At 46.5% G+C, this 23,651-nt stretch overlaps 1 protein-coding gene across 1 annotated transcript in view; it reads left to right on the forward strand.

Annotated features, from left to right (window-relative positions):
• Window positions 1-558: 558 nt before the first annotated feature.
• The window catches only part of LOC115101843 (potassium voltage-gated channel subfamily A member 2-like), a 30,257-nt gene continuing 7,164 nt past the window's right edge, over window positions 559-23,651 (forward strand). Inside the window, exons 1-4 of the mRNA XM_065005095.1 lie at window positions 559-728; window positions 7,533-7,776; window positions 7,921-8,965; window positions 9,104-9,183. Of these exons, the coding sequence (XP_064861167.1) occupies window positions 559-728; window positions 7,533-7,776; window positions 7,921-8,965; window positions 9,104-9,183 (1,539 nt within the window). The remainder of the gene's footprint in view (window positions 729-7,532; window positions 7,777-7,920; window positions 8,966-9,103; window positions 9,184-23,651) is intronic.

Consider the following 23,651-nt stretch of genomic DNA (forward strand, 5'->3'; position numbering starts at 1 on the left):
TAATATGTTTCTGTTTCTCTGTTTTGTCCTCTCCAGATCCCTACTGGTCAGCCTGTTCTGTCTTCTCCAGATCACGACTGGTCAGCCTGTTCTGTCCTCTCCAGATCCCTACTGGTCAGCCTGTTCTGTCTTCTCCAGATCACGACTGGCCAGCCTGTTCTGTCCTCTCCAGATCACGACTGGCCAGCCTGTTCTGTCCTCTCCAGATCACGACTGGCCAGCCTGTTCTGTCCTCTCCAGATCCCTACTGGTCAGCCTGTTCTGTCCTCTCCAGATCACGACTGGCCAGCCTGTTCTGTCCTCTCCAGATCACGACTGGCCAGCCTGTTCTGTCCTCTCCAGATCACGACTGGCCAGCCTGTTCTGTCTTCCCCAGATCACGACTGGTCAGCCTGTTCTACCCTCTCCAGATCACGACTGGCCAGCCTGTTCTGTCTTCTCCAGGTCACGACTGCACAGCCTGTGTGTTCCTCTGCCCCCCCCCCCCCGTCCTTCTGCTACTGCGCCCTCCCCCCGCTGCCCATCTGAACGCTGCAGGCCCCGTCTTACTCCTCTACCATGACGGTTGCAACAGGTGACCCGGGGGACGACGCATACGAACTGGAACCGGACCACGAGTGCTGTGAGCGTGTAGTCGTCAACATCTCCGGGCTTCGCTTCGAGGCGCAGCGGAAGACCCTCTCCCAGTTCCCTGAGACTCTGCTGGGGGACCCCAAGAAGAGGATGAGGTAACTATACCACTTATATAGGTTGTTATCCTGTATTGATGATAACCCTAACTCTAACCCCAAGAAGAGGATGAGGTATACCACTTATTTTGGTTATTATTAGGGCTGTCAAACGATAACAAAAATGGTATCCAGTTGATTGCAGGATTTGCAGTGATTAAATTCAGAATTTGCAAAAGTTGAGCTGTAATTTAAGATGTTTTATAGAAAAAGCATTGCACAAATATTGACTTCTTGATTTTGTCCAAAGTAAGACATGGTAATCAAAAACCGGTAAATTGATCAGTCACACTTTCTTTAACCTCTACGTCTATCAGGTCTCAAACTAAGACCCAGATGCAGACACAGGAGGCAGAAAGTACAAGTCTCAAAGTGTATTATAGTTCAGGGGGCAGGCAAAAGTTAAGTCAAGGCAGGCAAACGGTCGTAATCCATATCAGAGTCAGGTAGTCGTAATCCATACAAGACCTGGATCAGAGTCAGGCAGGTACAAGACCTAGATCAGAGTCAGGCAGGTACAAGACCTAGATCAGAGTCAGGCAGGTACAAGACCTGGATCAGAGTCAGGCAGGTATAAGACCTAGATCAGAGTCAGGCAGGTACAAGACCTAGATCAGAGTCAGGCAGGTACAAGACCTGGATCAGAGTCAGGCAGGTACAAGACCTGGATCAGAGTCAGGCAGGTACAAGACCTAGATCAGAGTCAGGCAGGTACAAGACCTAGATCAGAGTCAGGCAGGTACAAGACCTAGATCAGAGTCAGGCAGGTACAAGACCTAGATCAGAGTCAGGCAGGTACAAGACGGGAGGCAGGATCAGAGTCAGGCAGGTACAAGACGGGAGGCAGGATCAGAGTCAGGCAGGTACAAGACGGGAGGCAGGATCAGAGTCAGGCAGGTACAAGACGGCGGGCAGGATCAGGGTCAGGACAGGCAGAAAGGTCAGAACTGGGAAGACTAAGAAAACCAAAAGTTCAGAAAAACATGGGAACATGGAAACAGGAGAAAAATTGCTGCGAGACAGAAGCTTAATTCTAGATACATGGAAAGTGGGATGAGAGTGCGGGGAAACAGAAGACGAACAGTAGAGTGGCTAAGGACCATAGAGATGGGGAAAGGTCCGATAAAACGGAGGGAAAGTTGGCAGGGCCAGGCCCTGGATGGACAGCCATACCCCCCCGTGCCTGTTGTCGATACCTGGAGGTGTGGTATTGAGAAGAGCGGCCCGGGCTCTCTTCCAGGTACGGCGACAGCGACGGACGCACATCTGGGCAGAGGGAATGCTGACCTCTTCCTCTTGCTCCGAGAAGAGCGGGATCTGATATCCCAGGGAACAAAAGGTGAGACCCGTAGTAGAACAGGGAAGGCTGTTGCAGGCATATTCCATCCACATGAGTTGCTGGCTCCAGGTGATGGGATTGGTGGACGAAGCAGCGAAGTCTTGTCTCCAGGGATTGATTGGCTCCCTCCAACTGGCCGATAGACTGGGGATGAAAACCAGAGGCTGGTCGACGACCCAATGAGGGTCCTTCCAGAACTGGGACAAGAACCGGGACAAGAACTGAGGACGATCGGAGACCATGCCTACCGGCAGTCCATGGATCTGGAAGATGAGCTGCACATTGAGCTGGACCGTCTCCTTAGCTGAGGGAAACTTAGGAAAGGGAATAAAATGGACTGCTTTGGAAAACCTATCCACCACTGTAAGGATGGTGGTGCTGCCATCTGATGGAGGGAGACCAGTGAAGAAGTCCAGCGAAAAGGGGCAGTGAGGTACAGGGAGGGGTTGAAGGAGACCAGCCAGAGCTTGCCGCAGAGTCTTGTTCGACACACACACTGTACAGGCAGCAACAAATGCAGAGACATCAGGAACCATGGTGAGCCACCAAAAACATTGTCGGACAAAATCCAAGGTCCAGGATGATCATTCCAGAACAGGAGCACAGGCAGAGTCCGTGAAAAACATCTGGTTAGCTGGGCACCCCCCCCCCCCCCTCTTTCAGACCAGATTCTTGATTCCTCAGATAATAGCAGCCGCAAGTTCTTCAAACCAAGCTGCTTACCTATTGCAGATTCAGTCTTCCCAGCTTGGTGCAGGTCTACAATTTTGTTTCTGGTGTCCTTTGACAGCACTTTGGTCTTGGCCATAGTGGAGTTTGGAGTGTGACTGTTTGAGGTTGTGGACAGGTGTCTTTTATACTGATAACAAGTTCAAACAGGTGCCATTAATACAGGTAACGAGTGGAGGACAGAGGAGCCTCTTAAAGAAGAAGTTACAGGTCTGTGAGAGCCAGAAATCTTGCTTGTTTGTAGGTGACAAAATACTTATTTTCCACCATAATTTGCAAATAAATTCATAAAAAATCCGGACTAAATACTTTTTTGCCCCACTGTATATTTACAGCAGGCCAAGGTAGGAGAGTCAGACACACACACATGCAACATCACTCACATGTACTTCCTGTATTGGAGTTGGTCCTGTGGGTCGGGGCGAATGGGGCACCAGCATCCTCCTCCTGAATGCTCCTCACCATGGCTGTAAAAGCTGGGGTCGTTGGAATATGTTGCCCCCTCTGGATTTGAGGTTTTACCAATACCTTGGCCAGCCGCTCGAGAAAGAGCCGTCTCCTCTGGAGCTTCCCTATGATCCAATCTGGGTTCAAAGCCGAGATGTCCAAGATGTTGAAGAATATCACAAGATGCCAGCGTAGGGTTCTTCTTTTGCAACTGTAGCCAGTCACCAGCTTGTCTAAATGGTCCATAATTCCTTTTGTGGCATTGTAATCCATTATGATTTCTGTTATTTGATGTTCCTGGACACAGATTCTCCCATCCCTATACAACGTACTCATGAGTACCACATTTTTGCCTTTCTTTGGCATGTAGGACACTAGGGACGTGTCGGCAGTAAACAAACTTAGAGGACTTGAAAGGCCTGTTTTGTGTATTCAACAGCTGAGATAGGAGCTGTGGCTTGATTTTTCATACTGTTCCTACCATCGTCAGCTTCCTCTTGAGGAGCTCCTGTCCCAGCGTGTGCAAAGTAAAAAAGTTATTGCATGTGATAATGTAGCCATGGAGTTCCTGTGTCAGGTCCTGGACAACCCACATCCCTCGGTTCATCTCAGGGGCTCCTCCATCTGGCTTCCCCATATACACTTGCAAGTTCCACACATATGATGAAAAAGCATCGCAGGCAGCCCAGATCTTGATTCCATATTTTGTGGGTTTAGACGGTAGGTACTGCCTGAAGGGGCAGAAGCCCCTAAATGGCATAAGCTACTCATCAACAGTAACGTTGGGCCCAGGGTTGTACAACAGGGGAAGGAGGTCCACCCACTTGTCCCACACGGACCTGATTTCAGCTAGCTTGTCTCTCTACACTGACCTGATAGCAGCTAGCTTGTCTCTCTGCACTGACCTGATAGCAGCTAGCTTGTCTCTCTGAACTGACCTGATAGCAGCTAGCTTGTCTCTCTACACTGACCTGATAGCAGCTAGCTTGTCTCTCTGCACTGACCTGATAGCAGCTAGCTTATCTCCCCGCCGCCAGGCTGGTCTCGGTTATCGAAGCGGAAATAAAGCTCTCCGGCAGTTTCTGCATACCACAGGGATTCTGTGGATTCCCCATTGCATCTGAAAACATCAGCAAGGATAAGAACCCCAAAGTACGCATGTGGCTCATTCCTTGGGCAAGAAGATCATTACAATTCAAGAAGTTTTGGCATCCATATTCCCCCTCCTGCAGGCTGTTGATGAGCTGGTTGCTGATGGGCTCGTCCTGAGGCTGGTTGCTGATGGGCTGGTCCTGAGGCTGGTTGCTGATGGGCTGGTCCTGAGGCTGGTTGCTGATGGGCTGGTCCTGAGGCTGGTTGCTGATGGGCTGGTCCTGAGGCTGGTTGCTGATGGGCTCGTCCTGAGGCTGGTTGCTGATGGGCTGGTCCTGAGGCTGGTTGCTGATGGGCTGGTCCTGAGGCTGGTTGCTGATGGGCTAGTCTTGAGGTTGGTTGCTGATGGGTTCGTCCTGAGGCTGGTTGCTGATGGGCTCGTCCTGAGGCTGTGATGAAATAAATCACTCTACTATTATTCTGACATTTCACATTCTTAAAATAAAGTTGTGATGATAACTGACCTAAAACAGGGAATTTTTACTAGGATTTAATGTCAGGAATTGTGAAAAACTGAGTTTAAATGTATTTGGCTATGGTGTATGTAGTGGCATAGTCAAGGTGCAATAGATGGTATAAAACGCACTATATACATGTGATATGAGTAATGTAAGATATGTGAACATTATTGTTAAAGTGCCATTCTATAAAGTGACTCGTGATCCATTTATTAAAGTGGCCAGTAATTGGGTCTCTGTGTAGGCAGCAGCATCTCTGAGTTAGTGATTGCTGTTTAGCAGTTTGATGGGCTTGAGATAGAACCTGTTTTTCAATCTCTCTGTCCCAGCTTTGACGCACGTGTACTGACCTCGCCTTCTGGATGATAGCGTGGTGAACTGGCAGTGGCTCGGGTGGTTGTTGTCCTTGATGATCTTTATGGCCTTCCTGTGACATCGGGTACTGTAGGTGTCATGGATGGTATATAGTTTGCCCCTGGTGATGCGTTGTGCAGACCCCACCGCCCTCTGGTGAGCCCTGCGGTTGAGGGCGGAGCAGTTGCCGTACCAGGCTGTGATACAGCCTGACAGGATGCTCTCAATTGTGCATCTGTAAAAGTTTGCCAGGGTTTTGGATGACAAGCCACATTTCTTCAGCCTCCTGAGGTTGAAGAGGTGCGCCTTCGTCACCACACTGTCTGTGTGGGTGGACCATTTCAGTTTGTCAGTGATGTGTACGCCAAGGAACTTAAAACTTTCCACCTTCTCCACTGCTGTCCCTTTAATGTGGATAGGGCAGGGTTCCCTCTGCTGTTTCCTCAAGTCCACGATCATCTCCTTTGTTTTGTTGACATTGAGTGAGAAGTTGTTTTCCTGACACCACACTCCGAGTGCCCTCACCTTCTCCCTGTAGGCCGTCTTGTCACTGTTGCTAATCAAGCCTACCACTGTCGCGTCGTCCGCAAACTTGATGAATGAGCTGCATGGTCACGCAGTTGTGGGTGAACAGTGAGTACAGCAGAGGGTTGAGCACGCAAGTGGAGATATTGGTTCCTACCTTCACCACCTGGGGGCAGCCCATCAGAAAGTTCAGGACCCAATTGCACAGGGTGGGGTTGAGACCCAGGGCCTCCAGCTTAATGGTGAGATTGGTGGGTACTATGGTGTTGAATGCTGAGCAGTAGTCAATGAACAGCATTCTTACATAGGTATTTGTCTTGTCCCGATGGGATAGGGCAGTGTGCAGTGGGATGGCGATTGCATCGTCTGTGGACCTGTTGGGGCGGTATGCAAACAGAAGTGGGTCTAGGGTGGCCAGTAAGGTGGAGGTGATATGATCCTTGACTAGTCTCTCAAAGCACTTCATGATGACAGAAGTGAGTACAAGGCGGTAGTCATTTAGCTCAGTTATCGAAGCATGTGGGGACAACAGACTTGGATAGGCAGTGATTGAATGTGGCCAGCTGGGAAGCTGTCTGGGCCGGCAGCCTTGTGAGGGTTAACGCGTCAGCCATGGAGAAGGAGACGGTGGGGGGGCAGTCCTTGTTAGCGGGCAAAGATGGTGTTTAGTTTGTGTGGAAGTGTGACATCGGTGTCCGTGGTGGTTTTCTTTTTGTAGTCCGTGAATTCCTGTAGACCCTGCCACATATGTCTCGTATCTGAGCCGTTGAAATGCGACTCCGCCTTGTCCCTGTACTGGCATTTTGCTTGTTTGATTGCCTTGCTGAGGGAATAACTACACGGTTTATATTCAGACATATTCCAAGACCTCGTTCCGTGGTTAAATGCGGTGGATCGTGCTTTCAGTTTTTGTGGAAATGCCGCCGTCCATCCCAGGTTTCTGGTTAGGGTAGGTTTTAATAGTCACAGTGGGAACAACATCTCCAATGAACTTCTTTATAAACACACTCACCGAATCAGAATATAGGTCGATGTTGTTATCAGAGGCTGACCGGAACATATCCCAGTCTGCGTGATCAAAACAATCTTGACGCGTGGCTTCCGATTGGTCAGACCAGCATTGACTGGTTCTCGTCACTGGTACATCTGTTTGAGTTTCTGCCTATAAGACGGTGGGAGCAAGATGATGTCGTGGTCGGATTTGCCCGAAGGGAGGGCGGTGGAGGGATTTGTAAGCATCGTGGAAGTTAGAGAAGGGTATTGCCCATGCACGCAGCACAATAAATATGCTGATAGAATTTAGGTAGCCTTGTCATGTGCTTATTACTGAGGACTGGCTTCCATCTGGCCAGTCTACAATACATGGTTTGAGGCTGAATTCAAAAAGTATGAAAGCCAACGCTCTAATATTTTAGAACACTTCTGTGTGTATTCATACGCTTTTTGGACTATGAAAGATGCTTATCTCCAAGAAGAGAATGAGATAAGATAGGGTCTTCAATACTTTATTGTTTTTTGTCCTGTTAACACTAACCCCAAGAAGAGAATTAGATAAGATAGGGTCTTCAATACTTTATTGTTTTTTGTCCTGTTAACACTAACCCCAAGAAGAGAATGAGATAAGATAGGGTCTTCAGTACTTTATTGTTTTTTGTCCTGTTAACACTAACCCCAGGAAGAGAATGAGATAAGATAGGGTCTTCAATACTTTACTGGTACTTTAGTTTTTATAATGTTATCTGTTATTGTTCTGCATTTGTGGTTGTATCTACTACTTACAACGAATCTCTCTCTCTCCAGGTACTTTGATCCTTTGAGGAACGAGTATTTCTTCGACAGGAACCGGCCCAGTTTCGACGCCATCCTCTACTACTACCAGTCAGGCGGGAGACTGCGTCGGCCGGTTAATGTCACTCTAGACATCTTCTCTGAGGAGATCCGCTTCTATGAGCTGGGAGAGGAGGCCATGGAGATCTTCAGGGAGGATGAGGGCTTCATTAAGGAAGAAGAGCGTCCTCTCCCGGAGAATGAGTTTCAGAGACAGGTACATTCAATTGTTATTTATTGGTGGCACATTGTATAGTTAATATAAGATTAATATAAATATATTAATGTCTCAGCGAATGTTTGCTATCTGCTGTCAATTTGATAAGAGTGTGCGTGTGCGTGTGTGTGTGAACTTGAACAGGTGTGGCTGCTGTTCGAGTATCCTGAGAGTTCCGGCGCGGCCCGTATCATCGCCATCATCAGCGTCATGGTGATCCTGATCTCTATCGTGTCCTTCTGCCTGGAGACACTCCCAGTGTTCCGGAACGACCATGAAGACAACAATGTGTTCCAGCCCTTCAACAACTCCACCTCGTCCTACACGTCTTCCTACTTCACTGATCCCTTCTTCATCCTGGAGACGCTCTGCATCATCTGGTTCTCCTTTGAGTTCCTCGTCCGCTTCTTCGCGTGTCCTAGTAAAGCCGGGTTCTTCGGTAACATTATGAATATCATCGATATTGTGGCGATTATTCCATATTTCATCACGTTGGGCACAGAGCTGGCAGAGAAACCGGAGGACGGGCAGGCTGGGCAGCAGGCCATGTCCCTGGCCATCCTCAGGGTCATCCGTCTAGTCAGGGTGTTCAGGATCTTCAAGCTGTCCAGACACTCCAAGGGGCTCCAGATCCTGGGCCAGACCCTGAAGGCCAGCATGCGGGAGCTTGGCCTTCTCATCTTCTTCCTCTTCATTGGAGTCATCCTCTTCTCCAGTGCTGTTTACTTCGCTGAGGCCGACGAGGCGGACTCCCAGTTCAGCAGCATCCCAGAAGCCTTCTGGTGGGCCGTGGTTTCCATGACCACCGTGGGCTACGGCGACATGGTGCCCACCACCATCGGCGGGAAAATCGTTGGATCGCTCTGCGCCATCGCCGGCGTGCTGACCATCGCCCTGCCCGTTCCCGTCATCGTGTCCAACTTCAACTACTTCTACCACCGGGAGACTGAGGGTGAGGAGCAGGCGCAGTACCTGAACACACCCAGCGTGCCCAAGGCCGACTCAGCCGAGGACCTGAAGAAGAGCGGCCGCAGCGGGAGTGGTTCCACCCTCAGTAAATCAGACTACATGGAGATACAGGAAACTGCACTGAACCACAGCACAGAAGACTTCAGAGCAGAGAGACTCAAGACAGGCAACTGCACCCTGTTGGCTAATGCTAACACCTTGGCTAACGCTAACACGCCAGGTAATGCTAACACCTTGGCTAACGCTAACACGCCAGGTAATGCTAACACCTTGGCTAATGCTAACACGCCAGGTAATGCTAACACCTTGGCTAACGCTAACACGCCAGGTAATGCTAACACCTTGGCTAATGCACTATCTAACACTAACACGCTGGCTAACACAAACTATGTCAACATCACCAAGATAAGAACGGACGTAGAGCTGGATTCAGACGGTGTAACACCAACTTCCCTCCCTGTCGGGGTTGACAGTGAACTGGAAGGAAATAGTAGAGGAGGGTGGAGGACTGAGTAAAGACCCTTCCTCTCTCTGATGTTGTAAAAGGCTTGGAGCCCCTACTGGAGCTGTCTAGACTAGATCACTGAAACTCTGATAGAGGCCCTGCAAGGTGGACCTTAGCCCCTATCTTACCCCCCCAAAATGACCAGTTCCTAACTCAAGCCCCCCTCACCCATCCACCTCTGTTGAGAGGTGAATCTTCCCTGTGTTCAGTGTCTGCATGGCATTAGTCTGGTCTGTGTGACTGTTAAACTGTTCAGTAGTCATCTATATACACCGCTCCCTACAGTGGCCCAATAGTAGGCGAACTGCCGACTGATACTAGACCTAAAAACTCTCAGACAGCATAGAGGGACCACTCTGCTCATACTGCCAAATTCCCGTCAGCAGAGATCTAGGATCAGTTTTCCCTGAACAAGTCCTAGTCGTAACCAATAGGAGATATACTGCAAAACTGACCTTAGATGAGCGTCTCATCATCTTCTAATTACTTAGCTCTAACTGCCAGCCGATAGGAGCTTATTGACCCCACCTCTCCCACCCCATACCCCCTAAAACTCTCTCCCACCCCCATACCCCTAAAACTCTCTCCCACCCCCATACCCCCTGAAACTCTCTCCCACCCCATACCCCCTGATACTCTCTCCCACCCCCATACCCCTGATAATCTCTCCCACCCCATACCCCCTGAACCTCTCTCCCACCCCATACCCTCTGATACTCTCTCCCACCCCATACCCCCTGATACTCTCTCCCACCCCATACCCCCTGAAACTCAGCTACAACTCAACTATGTGAAAGTTATTTCACCTCAAAAGAATGTAAGAGGGATTTCATCAATGTGTTCATTTGTCCCCCGTCATCTCCCTCTCTCTGGTTGGGGGGGGTTTCTGTCTCACATCGGAATCCATTTGATTTATTTGTTTGTGTACATTTTACTGGGGTTACTACTACTGGGATTACTACTACTGGGGTTACTACTACTGGGGTTACTACTACTGGGATTACTACTACTGGGGTTACTACTACTACTGGGGTTACTACTACTACTGGGGTTACTACTACTGGGATTACTACTACTGGGGTTACTACTACTACTGGGATTACTACAACTGGGGTTACTACTACTACTGGGATTACTACAACTGGGGTTACTACTACTACTGGGATTACTACTACTGGGGTTACTACTACTGGGATTACTACTCCTGGGGTTACTACTACTGGAATTACTACTACTGGGGTGATTACTACTACTGGGGTTACAACTACTACTGGGGCTACTACTACTGCGGTTACTACTACTACTGGGATTACTACTACCGGGGTTACTACTACTGGGATTACTACTACTGGGGTTACTACTACTACTGGGATTACTACTACCGGGGTTACTACTACTGGGGTTACTACTACTACTGGGATTACTACTACTGGGGTTACTACTACTACTGGGTTTACTACTACTGGGGTTACTACTACTACTGGGGTTACTACTACTACTGGGATTACTACTACTGGGGTTACTACTACTACTGGGGTTACTACTACTACTGGGATTACTACTACTGGGGTTACTACTACTGGGGTTACAACTACTACTGGGATTACTACTACTGGGGTTACTACTACTACTGGGTTTACTACTACTGGGGTTACTACTACTACTGGGATTACTACTACCGGGGTTACTACTACTGGGGTTACTACTACTACTGGGATTACTACTACTGGGATTACTACTAATGGGATTATTACTACTGGGGTTACTACTACTACTGGGGTTACTACTACTACTGGGGTTACTACTACTACTGGGATTACTACTACTGGGGTTACTACTACTACTGGGATTACTACTACCGTGGTTACTACTACTGGGGTTACTACTACTGCTACTACTGGGATTAATAATACTACCGGGGTTACTACTACTGGGGTTACTACTACTACTGGGATTACTACTACCGGGGTTCCTACTGGGGTTACTACTACTACTGGGATTACTACTACTGGGGTTACTACTACTACTGGGTTTACTACTACTGGGGTTACTACTACTACTGGGGTTACTACTACTACTGGGATTACTACTACTGGGATTACTACTAATGGGATTACTACTACTGGGGTTAATACTACTACTGGGATTACTACTCCTGGGGTTACTACTACTGGGATTACTACTACTGGGGTGCTTACTACTACTGGGATTACTACTACTACTGGGATTACTACTACTGGGATTACTGCTACTGGCGTTACTACTACTACTGGGATTACTACTACTGGGGTTACTACTACTACTGGGATTACTACTACTGGGGGTTACTACTACTGGGATTACTACTCCTGGGGTTACTTCTACTGGGGTTACTACTACTGGGGTTACTACTACTACTGGGATTACTACTACTGGGGTTACTACTACTACTGGGGCTACTACTACTACTGGGGTTACTACTACTACTGGGGCTACTACTACTGGGGTTACTACTACTACTGGGATTACTACTACTGGGGTTACTACTACTACTGGGATTACTACTACCGGGGTTACTACTGCTGGGGTAACTACTACTGGGGTTACTACTACTACTGGGATTACTATGACCGGGGTTACTACTACTACTACTGGGATTACTGCTCCTGGGGTTACTACTACTGGGATTACTACTACTGGGATTACTACTCCTGGGGTTACTACTACTGGGATTACTACTACTGGGGTGATTACTACTACTGGGGTTACTACTACTACTGGGATTACTACTCCTGGGGTTACTACTACTGGGATTACTACTACTGGGGTGCTTACTACTACTGGGATTACTACTACTACTGGGATTACTACTACTGGGATTACTACTACTGGCGTTACTACTACTACTGGGATTACTACTACTGGGGTTACTACTACTACTGGGATTACTACTACTGGGGGTTACTACTACTGGGATTACTACTCCTGGGGTTACTTCTACTGGGGTTACTACTACTGGGGTTACTACTACTACTGGGATTACTACTACTGGGGTTACTACTACTACTGGGGCTACTACTACTACTGTGGTTACTACTACTGGGGTTACTACTACTACTGAGGCTACTACTACTGGGGTTACTACTACTACTGGGATTACTACTACTGGGGTTACTACTACTACTGGGATTACTACTACCGTGGTTACTACTGCTGGGGTAACTACTACTGGGGTTACTAATACTACTGGGATTACTATAACCGGGTTACTACTACTACTGGGATTACTGCTCCTGGGGTTACTACTACTGGGATTACTACTACTGGGATTACTACTCCTGGGGTTACTACTACTGGGATTACTACTACTGGGGTGATTACTACTCCTGGGGTTACTACTACTACTGGGATTACTACTACCGGGGTTACTACTGCTGGGGTAACTACTACTGGGGTTACTACTAGTACTGGGATTACTATGACCGGGGTTACTACTACTACTGGGATTACTACTACTGGGGTTACAACTACTACTGGGATTACTACTACCGGGGTTACTACTACTGGGGTTACTACTACTACTGGGATTACTACTACTGGGGTTACTACTACTACTGTGTTTACTACTACTGGGGTTACTACTACTACTGGGGTTACTACTACTACTGGGATTACTACTACTGGGGTTACTACTACTACTGGGATTACTACTACCGTGGTTACTACTACTGGGGTTACTACTACTGCTACTACTGGGATTAATAATACTACCGGGGTTACTACTACTGGGGTTACTACTACTACTGGGATTACTACTACTGGGGTTACTACTACTACTGGGTTTACTACTACTGGGGTTACTACTACTACTGGGATTACTACTACCAGGGTTACTACTACTGGGGTTACTACTACTACTGGGATTACTACTACTGGGATTACTACTACTCGGGTTACTACTACTACTGGGATTACTACTCCTGGGGTTACTACTACTGGGATTACTACTACTGGGGTGATTACTACTACTGGGATTACTACTACTACTGGGATTACTACTACTGGGATTACTACTACTGGGGTTACTACTACTACTGGGATTACTACTCCTGGGGTTACTACTACTGGGATTACTACTACTGGGGTGCTTACTACTACTGGGATTACTACTACTACTGGGATTACTACTACTGGGATTACTACTACTGGCGTTACTACTACTACTGGGATTACTACTACTGGGGTTACTACTACTACTGGGATTACTACTACTGGGGGTTACTACTACTGGGATTACTACTCCTGGGGTTACTTCTACTGGGGTTACTACTACTGGGGTTACTACTACTACTGGGATTACTACTACTGGGGTTACTACTACTACTGGGGCTACTACTACTACTGTGGTTACTACTACTGGGGTTACTACTACTACTGAGGCTACTACTACTGGGGTTACTACTACTACTGGGATTACTACTACTGGGGTTACTACTACTACTGGGATTACTACTACCGTGGTTACTACTGCTGGGGTAACTACTACTGGGGTTACTAATACTACTGGGATTACTATAACCGGGGTTACTACTACTACTGGGATTACTGCTCCTGGGGTTACTACTACTGGGATTACTACTACTGGGATTACTACTCCTGGGGTTACTACTACTGGGATTACTACTACTGGGGTGATTACTACTCCCGGGGTTACTACTACTACTGGGATTACTACTACCGGGGTTACTACTGCTGGGGTAACTACTACTGGGGTTACTACTAGTACTGGGATTACTATGACCGGGGTTACTACTACTACTGGGATTACTACTACTGGGGTTACAACTACTACTGGGATTACTACTACCGGGGTTACTACTACTGGGGTTACTACTACTACTGGGATTACTACTACTGGGGTTACTACTACTACTGTGTTTACTACTACTGGGGTTACTACTACTACTGGGGTTACTACTACTACTGGGATTACTACTACTGGGGTTACTACTACTACTGGGATTACTACTACCGTGGTTACTACTACTGGGGTTACTACTACTGCTACTACTGGGATTAATAATACTACCGGGGTTACTACTACTGGGGTTACTACTACTACTGGGATTACTACTACTGGGGTTACTACTACTACTGGGTTTACTACTACTGGGGTTACTACTACTACTGGGATTACTACTACCAGGGTTACTACTACTGGGGTTACTATTACTACTGGGATTACTACTACTGGGATTACTACTACTCGGGTTACTACTACTACTGGGATTACTACTCCTGGGGTTACTACTACTGGGATTACTACTACTGGGGTGATTACTACTACTGGGATTACTACTACTACTGGGATTACTACTACTGGGATTACTACTACTGGGGTTACTACTACTACTGGGATTACTACTACTGGGGGTTACTACTACTGGGATTACTACTCCTGGGGTTACTTCTACTGGGGTTACTACTACTGGGGTTACTACTACTGGGATTACTACTACTACTGGGATTACTACTCCTGGGGTTACTACTACTGGGATTACTACTACTGGGATTACTACTACTGGGGTTACTACTACTACTGGAATTACTACTCCTGGGGTTACTACTACTTAGATTACTACTACTGGGATTACTACTACTGGGGTTACTACTACTACTGGGATTACTACTCCTGGGATTACTACTACTGGGGTTACTACTACTACTGGGATTACTACTCCTGGGGTTACTACTACTGGGATTACTACTATTGGGGGTTACTACTACTGGGATTACTACTCCTGGGGGTTACTACTACTGGGATTACTACTACTGGGATTACTACTACTGGGATTACTACTCCTGGGGTTACTACTACTGCGATTACTACTACTGGGATTACTACAACTGGGATTACTACTCCTGGGGTTACTTCTACTGCCTATGTTTCTCCCCCAAACCTACACCCCATCTACTCCCTGAAGTGTTTTTCCTTCTCTCTCCTCTCCCCATCTCTCCTCTCTCTCTCTCCCTCTCTCTCTCTGTCTCTCTCTCTCTCTCCTCTCCCTATCTCTCCTCTCTCTCTCTCTCTCTCTCTCTCTGTCTCTCTCTCTCTCTCCTCCCTATCTCTCCCCTCTCTCTCTCTTTTACCTATCCCACTCTAACAGAGTACTGTTCACTATAGTACTGTTCTGTTCCACCCCCCTGCCCAGTGATAGTGATATCTGTCCCCCCTGCCAAGTGATAGTGATATCTGTCCCCACTGCCCAGTGATAGTGATATCTGTCCCTCTGCCCAGTGATATCTGTCCCTCTGCCCAGTGATAGTGATATCTGTCCCCACTGCCCAGTGATAGTGATATCTGTCCCTCTGCCCAGTGATATCTGTCCCTCTGCCCAGTGATAGTGATATCTGTCCCTCTGCCCAGTGATAGTATATATCTGTCCCTCTGCCCAGTGATATCTGTCCCTCTGCCAAGTGATAGTGATATCTGTCCCTCTGCCCAGTGATATCTGTCCCTCTGCCAAGTGATAGTGATATCTGTCCCATTTCCCAGTGATAGTGATATCTGTCCCATTTCCCAGCGATAGTGATATCTGTCCTACTGCCAGGTGATGGTTATATCTGCCCCACTGCCCAGTGATATCTGTCCATTGCCCAGTGATAGTGATAGCTGCCCCACTGCCAAGTGATAGTGATATCTGTCCCTCTGCCCAGTGATAGTGATATCTGCCCCACTACCAGGTGATAGTGATATCTGTTCCACTGCCCAGTGATAGTGATATCTGTCCCTCTGCCCAGAGATAGTGATATCTGTCCCTCTGCCCAGTGATAGTGATATCTGTCCCTCTGCCCAGCGATAGTGATATCTGCCCCACTACCAGGTGCTGGTTATATCTGACCCACTGCCCAGTGATAGTGATATCTGTCCCTCTGCCCAGTGATAGTGATATCTGTCCCTCTGCCCAGTGATAGTGATATCTGTCCCTCTGCCCAGCGATAGTGATATCTGTCCCTCTGCCCAGTGATAGTGATATCTGTCCCTCTGCCCAGTGATAGTGATATCTGTCCCTCTGCCCAGTGATAGTGATATCTGTCCCTCTGCCCAGTGATAGTGATATCTGTCCCTCTGCCCAGTGATAGTGATATATGTCCCTCTGCCCAGTGATAGTGATATATGTCCCTCTGCCCAGTGATAGTGATATCTGCCCCACTGCCCAGTGATAGTGATATCTGCCCCACTACCCAGTGATAGTGATGGCTGCCCCACTGCCCAGTGATAGTGATATCTGTCCCTCTGCCCAGTGATATCTGCCCCACTGCCCAGTGATAGTGATAGCTGTCCCTCTGCCCAGTGATATCTGCCCCACTGCCCAGTGATAGTGATAGCTGTCCCTCTGCCCAGTGATAGTGATATCTGTCCCTCTGCCCAGCGATAGTGATAGCTGTCCCTCTGCCCAGTGATAGTGATATCTGTCCCTCTGCCCAGTGATAGTGATATCTGTCCCTCTGCCCAGTGATAGTGATATCTGTCCCCACTGCCCAGTGATATCTGTCCCCACTGCCCAGTGATAGTGATATCTGTCCCACTTCCCAGTGATAGTGATGGCTGCCCTACTGCCTAATGATAGTGATGGCTGCCCTACTGCCTAATGATAGTGATGGCTGCCCTACTGCCTAATGATAGTGATGGCTGCCCTACTGCCTAATGATAGTGATAGCTGCCCCACTTCCCAGTGATAGTGATGGCTGTCCCACTTCCCAGTGATATCTGTCCCTCTACCCAGTGATAGTGATGGCTGTCCCACTTCCCAGTGATAGTGATAGCTGTCCCACTTCCCAGTGATAGTGATGGCTGTCCCACTTCCCAGTGATAGTGATAGCTGTCCCACTTCCCAGTGATAGTGATGGCTGCCCCAGAGAGGGTGTGTCTCAATCATCTCTGCTTGGTGTTTTTTGTTGTCAACTCTGGTCTATGGTGAGGAATATAAACTGCTGATAGGCTAACAGACACTGACACCTGATAGGCTAATGGAAAATGATATAACAGCACACGTGTTGGTTTCTTTGCTGGTCAATTGTTATCTGTTGGGCTATCAACTACTGTTGGGCTATCAACTACTGTTGGGCTATCAACTAGTGTTGGGCTATCAACTAGTGTTGGGCTATCAACTACTGTTGGGCTAGCAACTACTGTTGGGCTATCAACTACTGTTGGGCTATCAACTACTGTTGGGCTATCAACTACTGTTGGGCTATCAACTAGTGTTGGGCTATCAACTACTGTTGGGCTATGAACTTCTGTTGGGCTATCAACTAGTGTTGGGCTATCAACTACTGTTGGGCTATCAACTACTGTTGGGCTATCAACTACTGTTGGGCTATCAACTAGTGTTGGGCTATCAACTAGTGTTGGGCTATCAACTACTGTTGGGCTATGAACTACTGTTGGGCTATGAACTACTGTTGGGCTATCAACTAGTGTTGGGCTATCAACTAGTGTTGGGCTATCAACTACTGTTGGGCTATCAACTAGTGTTCGGCTTGTGTTTTTATTCTTATGCAGCTAACCTCCAGCAGCTAACCTCTAGCAATTAGTTTGTCAGATGCTAACGCTACACAAAGTCAGCTCTGTATACTGTAAGCCTAGTGGCTAATTGCTAGCTAACACCATCAGCTCTATGTGACATCAACATTAGCATTCTAACCAGCACAGTTTATCACTGAATGCACTTGTTTAAGTTCAACAAATAAGCAAAGAATTCAACCAGCTTGTTTTGGTGACATTAGCTACCTACATGTTTGATTTTAGTGTTGCTATGCACTCTTACCATCCATGAAGTTTATCTTATCGTCAAACAATCTGTGATCACAACAATGATTAATTATTTGGTAAGAAAGCGAGATAGCTGTCATATTTGCCACGCCCAAAGTTAATGACAAAAAAAGCATCAAGATCTCTGAAGTGTGTCTGCTTCCCCAGTGGCGAGCTTTTACTGCCAACGTAGTGCACTATATAGGGAACGGGATGCCATTTGGTTAGCACCCATATGTCTGATGTCATCACGCTGTGTGAAGCCAGCTGACTTCCGAGGTTCAAGGTCAAGACAGAGTCACAGCTGCATTGTAACCGAGATTCATTTATAAGTCAAGTGTAGTTGTTTTGTATCCACACTGAATGTTTTTGGATCCTGTCCTTGGTGTATTTTGTCTGTTTAACTGATATAAACTGTAGTACTGGACAATATAATATAAACTGTAGTACTGGACAATATGATATAAACTGTAGTACTGGACAATATGATATAAACTGTAGTACTGGACAATATAAACTGTAATACTGGACAATGTAATATAAACTGTAGTACTGGCCAATATAAACTGTAATACTGGACAATATGATATAAACTGTAGTACTGGCCAATATAAACTGTAATACTGGACAATATGATATAAACTGTAGTACTGGCCAATATAATATAAACTGTAATACTGGACAATATAATATAAACTGTAGTACTGGACAATATAATATAAACTGTAGTACTGGACAATATGACATAAACTGTAATACTGGACAATATGACATAAACTGTAGTACTGGACAATATGACATAAACTGTAATACTGGACAATATGACATAAACTGTAGTACTGGACAATATGATATAAACTGTAGTACTGGCCAATATGATATAAACTGTAGTACTGGACAATATAATATAAACTGTAGTACTGGCCAATATGATATAACGCTGTAAAAGGCAAGCTTTTTCAAGCAGAAATTTGAATCCTGAACCTCCAACTCCAAAAAGTTCTGGGACACTGTAAAGTCCATGGAGAACAAGAGCACCTCCTCCCAGCTGCCCACTGCACTGAGGCTAGGTAACACGGTCACCACTGATAAATCCATGATAATCGAAAACTTCAACAAGCATTTCTCAACGGCTGGCCATGCCTTCCTCCTGGATACTCCAACCTCGGCCAACAGCTCCGTCCCCCCGCAGCTACTTGCCCAAGCCTCCCCAGCTCCTCCCTTACCCAAATCCAGATAGCAGATGTTCTGAAAGAGCTGCAAAACCTGGACCTGTACAAATCAGCTGGGCTTGACAATCTGGACCCTCTATTTCTGAAACTATCCGCCGCCATTGTCGCAACCCATATTAACCGGCCTGTTCAACCTCTCTTTCATATCGTCTGAGATCCCCAAGGACTGGAAGGCTGCCGCGGTCATCAACCCTCTTCAAAGGGGGAGACACCCTGGACCCAAACTGTTACAGACCTATATCCATCCTGCCCTGCGTATCTAAGGTCTTCAAAAGCCAAGTCAACAAACAGATCACTGACCATCTCGAATCCCACCGTACCTTCTCCGCTGTGCAATCTGGTTTCCGAGCCGGTCACGGGTGCACCTCAGCCACGCTCAAGGTACTAAACGATATCATAACCACCATCGATAAAAGACTGTTCAGCCGTCTTCATCGACCTGGCCAAAGCTTTCGACTCTGTCAATCACCATATTCTTATCGGCAGACTCAGTAGCCTCGGTTTTTCTAATGACTGCCTTGCCTGGTTCACCAACTACTTTGCAGACAGAGTTCAGTGTGTGAAATCGGAGGGCATGTTGTCCAGTCCTCTGGCAGTCTCTATGGTGGTGCCACAGGGTTCAATTCTCGGGCCGACTATTTTCTCTGTATATATCAGTGATGTTGCTCTTGCTACGGGCGATTCCCTGATCCACCTCTACGCAGACGACACCATTCTGTATACTTCTGGCCCTTCCTTGGACCCTGTGCTATCTAACCTCCAAACGAGCTTCAATGCCATACAACACTCCTTCCGTGGCCTCCAACTGCTCTTAAACGCTAGTAAAACCAAATGCATGGTTTTCAACCGTTCGCTGCCTGCACCCGCACGCCCGACTACCATCACCACCCTGGATTGTTCCGACCTAGAATATGTGGACATCTATAAGTACCTAGGTGTCTGGCTAGACTGCAAACTCTCCTTCCAGACTCATATCAAACATCTCCAATCCAAAATCAAATCTAGAATCGGCTTTCTATTTCGCAACAAAGCCTCCTTCACTCACGCCGCCAAACTTTCCCTAGTAAAATTGACTATCCTTCCGATCCTCGACTTCGGCGATGTCATCTACAAAATACAGCATTGTTTGCTGTTTGGGGTTTTAGGCTGGGTTTCTGTACAGCACTTTGAGATATCAGCTGATGTACGAAGGGCTATATAAATAAATTTGATTTGATTTGATTTGATTTGATCTTCCAATACTCTACTCAGCAAACTGGATTCAGTTTATCACAGTGCCATCCGTTTTGTTACTAAAGCACCTTATACCACCCACCACTGCGACCTGTATGCTCTAGTCGGCTGGCCCTCGCTACACATTCGTCGCCAGACCCACTGGCTCCAGGTCATCTACAAGTCCATGCTAGGTAAAGCTACGCCTTATCTCAGTTCACTGGTCACGATGGCAACACCCACCCGTAGCACGCGCTCCAGCAGGTGTATCTCACTGATCATCCCTAAAGCCAACACCTCATTTGGCCGCCTTTCCTTCCAGTTCTCTGCTGCCTGTGACTGGAACGAATTGCAAAAATCGTTGAAGTTGGAGACTTTTATCTCCCTCACCAACTTTAAACATCTGCTATCTGAGCAGTTAACCGATCGCTGCAGCTGTACATAGTCTATCGGTAAATAGCCCACCCAATTTACCTACCTCCTCCCCATACTTTATTTATTTATTTATTTTTCTGCTCTTTTGCACACCAGTATCTCTACCTGTACATGACCATCTGATCATTTATCACTCCAGTGTTAATCTGCTAAATTGTAATTATTCGCCTACCTCCTCATGCCTTTTGCACACATTGTATATAGACTGCCCATTTTATTTCTACTGTGTTATTGACTTGTTAATTGCTTACTCCATGTGTAACTCTGTGTTGTCTGTTCACACTGCTGTGCTTTATCTTGGCCAGGTCGCAGTTGCAAATGAGAACTTGTTCTCAACTAGCCTACCTGGTTAAATAAAGGTGTTCTCAACTAGCCTACCTGGTTAAATAAAGGTGTTCTCAACTAGCCTACCTGGTTAAATAAAGGTGTTCTCAACTAGCCTACCTGGTTAAATAAAGGTGTTCTCAACTAGCCTACCTGGTTAAATAAAGGTGTTCTCAACTAGCCTACCTGGTTAAATAAAGGTGTTCTCAACTAGCCTACCTGGTTAAATAAAGGTGTTCTCAACTAGCCTACCTGGTTAAATAAAGGTGTTCTCAACTAGCCTACCTGGTTAAATAAAGGTGTTCTCAACTAGCCTACCTGGTTAAATAAAGGTGTTCTCAACTAGCCTACCTGGTTAAATAAAGGTGTTCTCAACTAGCCTACCTGGTTAAATAAAGGTGTTCTCAACTAGCCTACCTGGTTAAATAAAGGTGTTCTCAACTAGCCTACCTGGTTAAATAAAGGTGTTCTCAACTAGCCTACCTGGTTAAATAAAGGTGTTCTCAACTAGCCTACCTGGTTAAATAAAGGTGTTCTCAACTAGCCTACCTGGTTAAATAAAGGTGTTCTCAACTAGCCTACCTGGTTAAATAAAGGTGTTCTCAACTAGCCTACCTGGTTAAATAAAGGTTAAATAAATAAAAAATAAAAATAATATTCTCCTTAATTAATTTAACATTTCCACAAACTTCAAAGTGTTTCCTTTCAAATGGTATCAATAATATGACTATCCTTATTTCAGGTCCTGAGCTACAGGCAGTTAGATCTTGGTATGTCATTTTAGGCGAAAATTGAAAAAAAGGGTACGATCCTTCAGTTAAAGTATTGATGGGCTGTCATTTGTCTTTGCTTATTTGAGCTGTTCATGCCATAATATAGACTTACCAAATAGGTATATCTTCTGTATACCACCCCTACCTTGTCACAACACAACTGATTGGCTCAAACGCATTAAGAAGGAAAGAAATTCCACAAATTAACTTTTAACAAGGCACACATGTTAAATAAAATGCATTCCAGGTGACTACCTCATGAAGCTGGTTGAGAGAATGCCAAGTGTGTGCATGTCACGAATCCCGCCGAAGATGGTGCCTCTTCCTGTTCGGGCGGCGCTTGGCGGTCGTCGTCGCCGGCCTACTAGCTGTCATCGATTCCCTTTTTTAGTTTGGTCTAGTTGGTTACACCTGTTTTGAGTTTAGTTCTGTTTGTGGGCTATTTAAGGGCACTAGGCCCGTCGGCTTATTGGGCTTGTTTTCTGTTCATGGTGTTGGATTATTTGTGCATTCTATTTTTACGGACAGTTTAGTCCTGTTTGTTTGGACTGGTTATTTCATGTGTTTGGCATGTCCGTTTTCACTGTCTTTGGAATAAAGATCCACGTTCGGAACTAAACCTGCTCTCTGCGCCTGACTGCTCCACCCACTACTCCTAGAAGCCTTAACAGTGCAATGCGGGATTCAAGGCAAAGGATGGTTCATTTGAAAGAATCTCAATTCTAAAATATATTTTTTGATTTGTTCACTACATGACTCCATATGTGTTGTGTCATAGTTGATGTCTTCACTATTTTTCTGCAATGTAGAAAATAGTAAAAATAAAGAAAAAACCTTGAGTAGGTGAGTGGGTGTTCTAAAACCTTTGACCGGTAGTGTGAATTATCCATCTCTGTTTTTCTCTCTCCCCCCTCTCTAAGTGCTATAGTAATGTGATGATATGATACACATCCTCTATATCGCTCTGTGTTGAGTATTAAAAGCATTATCTCCTCTCCCTAGTGGTCTGTCTCAGCTAGCTGCTGATAGCGTCTGAAATGCTTTGTGGAGTCTCTCTAGGTTCCAGGGTTCCAGACAGCGGATAGCTATTGATCCACTGATGGCTGTTTGATTAGCCTGCTGTTAGAGGGACTGACTGATGAGCAGATACAACTGGTTTACTCTTCAGAGGAGAGAAGAGAAGAGAAGAGAAGAGAAGAGAAGAGAAGAGAAGAGAAGAGAAGAGAAGAGAAGAGAAGAGAAGAGAAGAGAAGAGAGAGAGAAGAGAGAGAGAAGGGGAGAAGAGGAGAGGAGAGGAGAGGAGAGGAGAGGAGAGGAGAGGAGAGGAGAGGAGAGGAGAGGGGAGGGGAGGGGAGATAACAACACTATACTATCTTACCATTTCTGTCTAGTTTTATCAGAGGGTTGTGTGTGTGTATATATATATATATAAGAAAATGGGGGGCATCAATGTATATAGAGGCTTGAGAGGGGTGGTGGGGGCAGAGCCCTTACTTCAATCCCATCGAACACCTTTGGGATGATTTGGAACGCTGACTGCGAGCCAGGTCTAATCACCCAACATCAGTGCACGACCACACTAATGCTCTTGTGGCTAAATGGAAGCAAGTCCCCGCAGCAATGTTCCAACA

Source organism: Oncorhynchus nerka, linkage group LG20, assembly GCF_034236695.1.
Source record: "Oncorhynchus nerka isolate Pitt River linkage group LG20, Oner_Uvic_2.0, whole genome shotgun sequence".
In the NCBI taxonomy this organism is placed as follows: Eukaryota; Metazoa; Chordata; class Actinopteri; order Salmoniformes; family Salmonidae; genus Oncorhynchus; species Oncorhynchus nerka.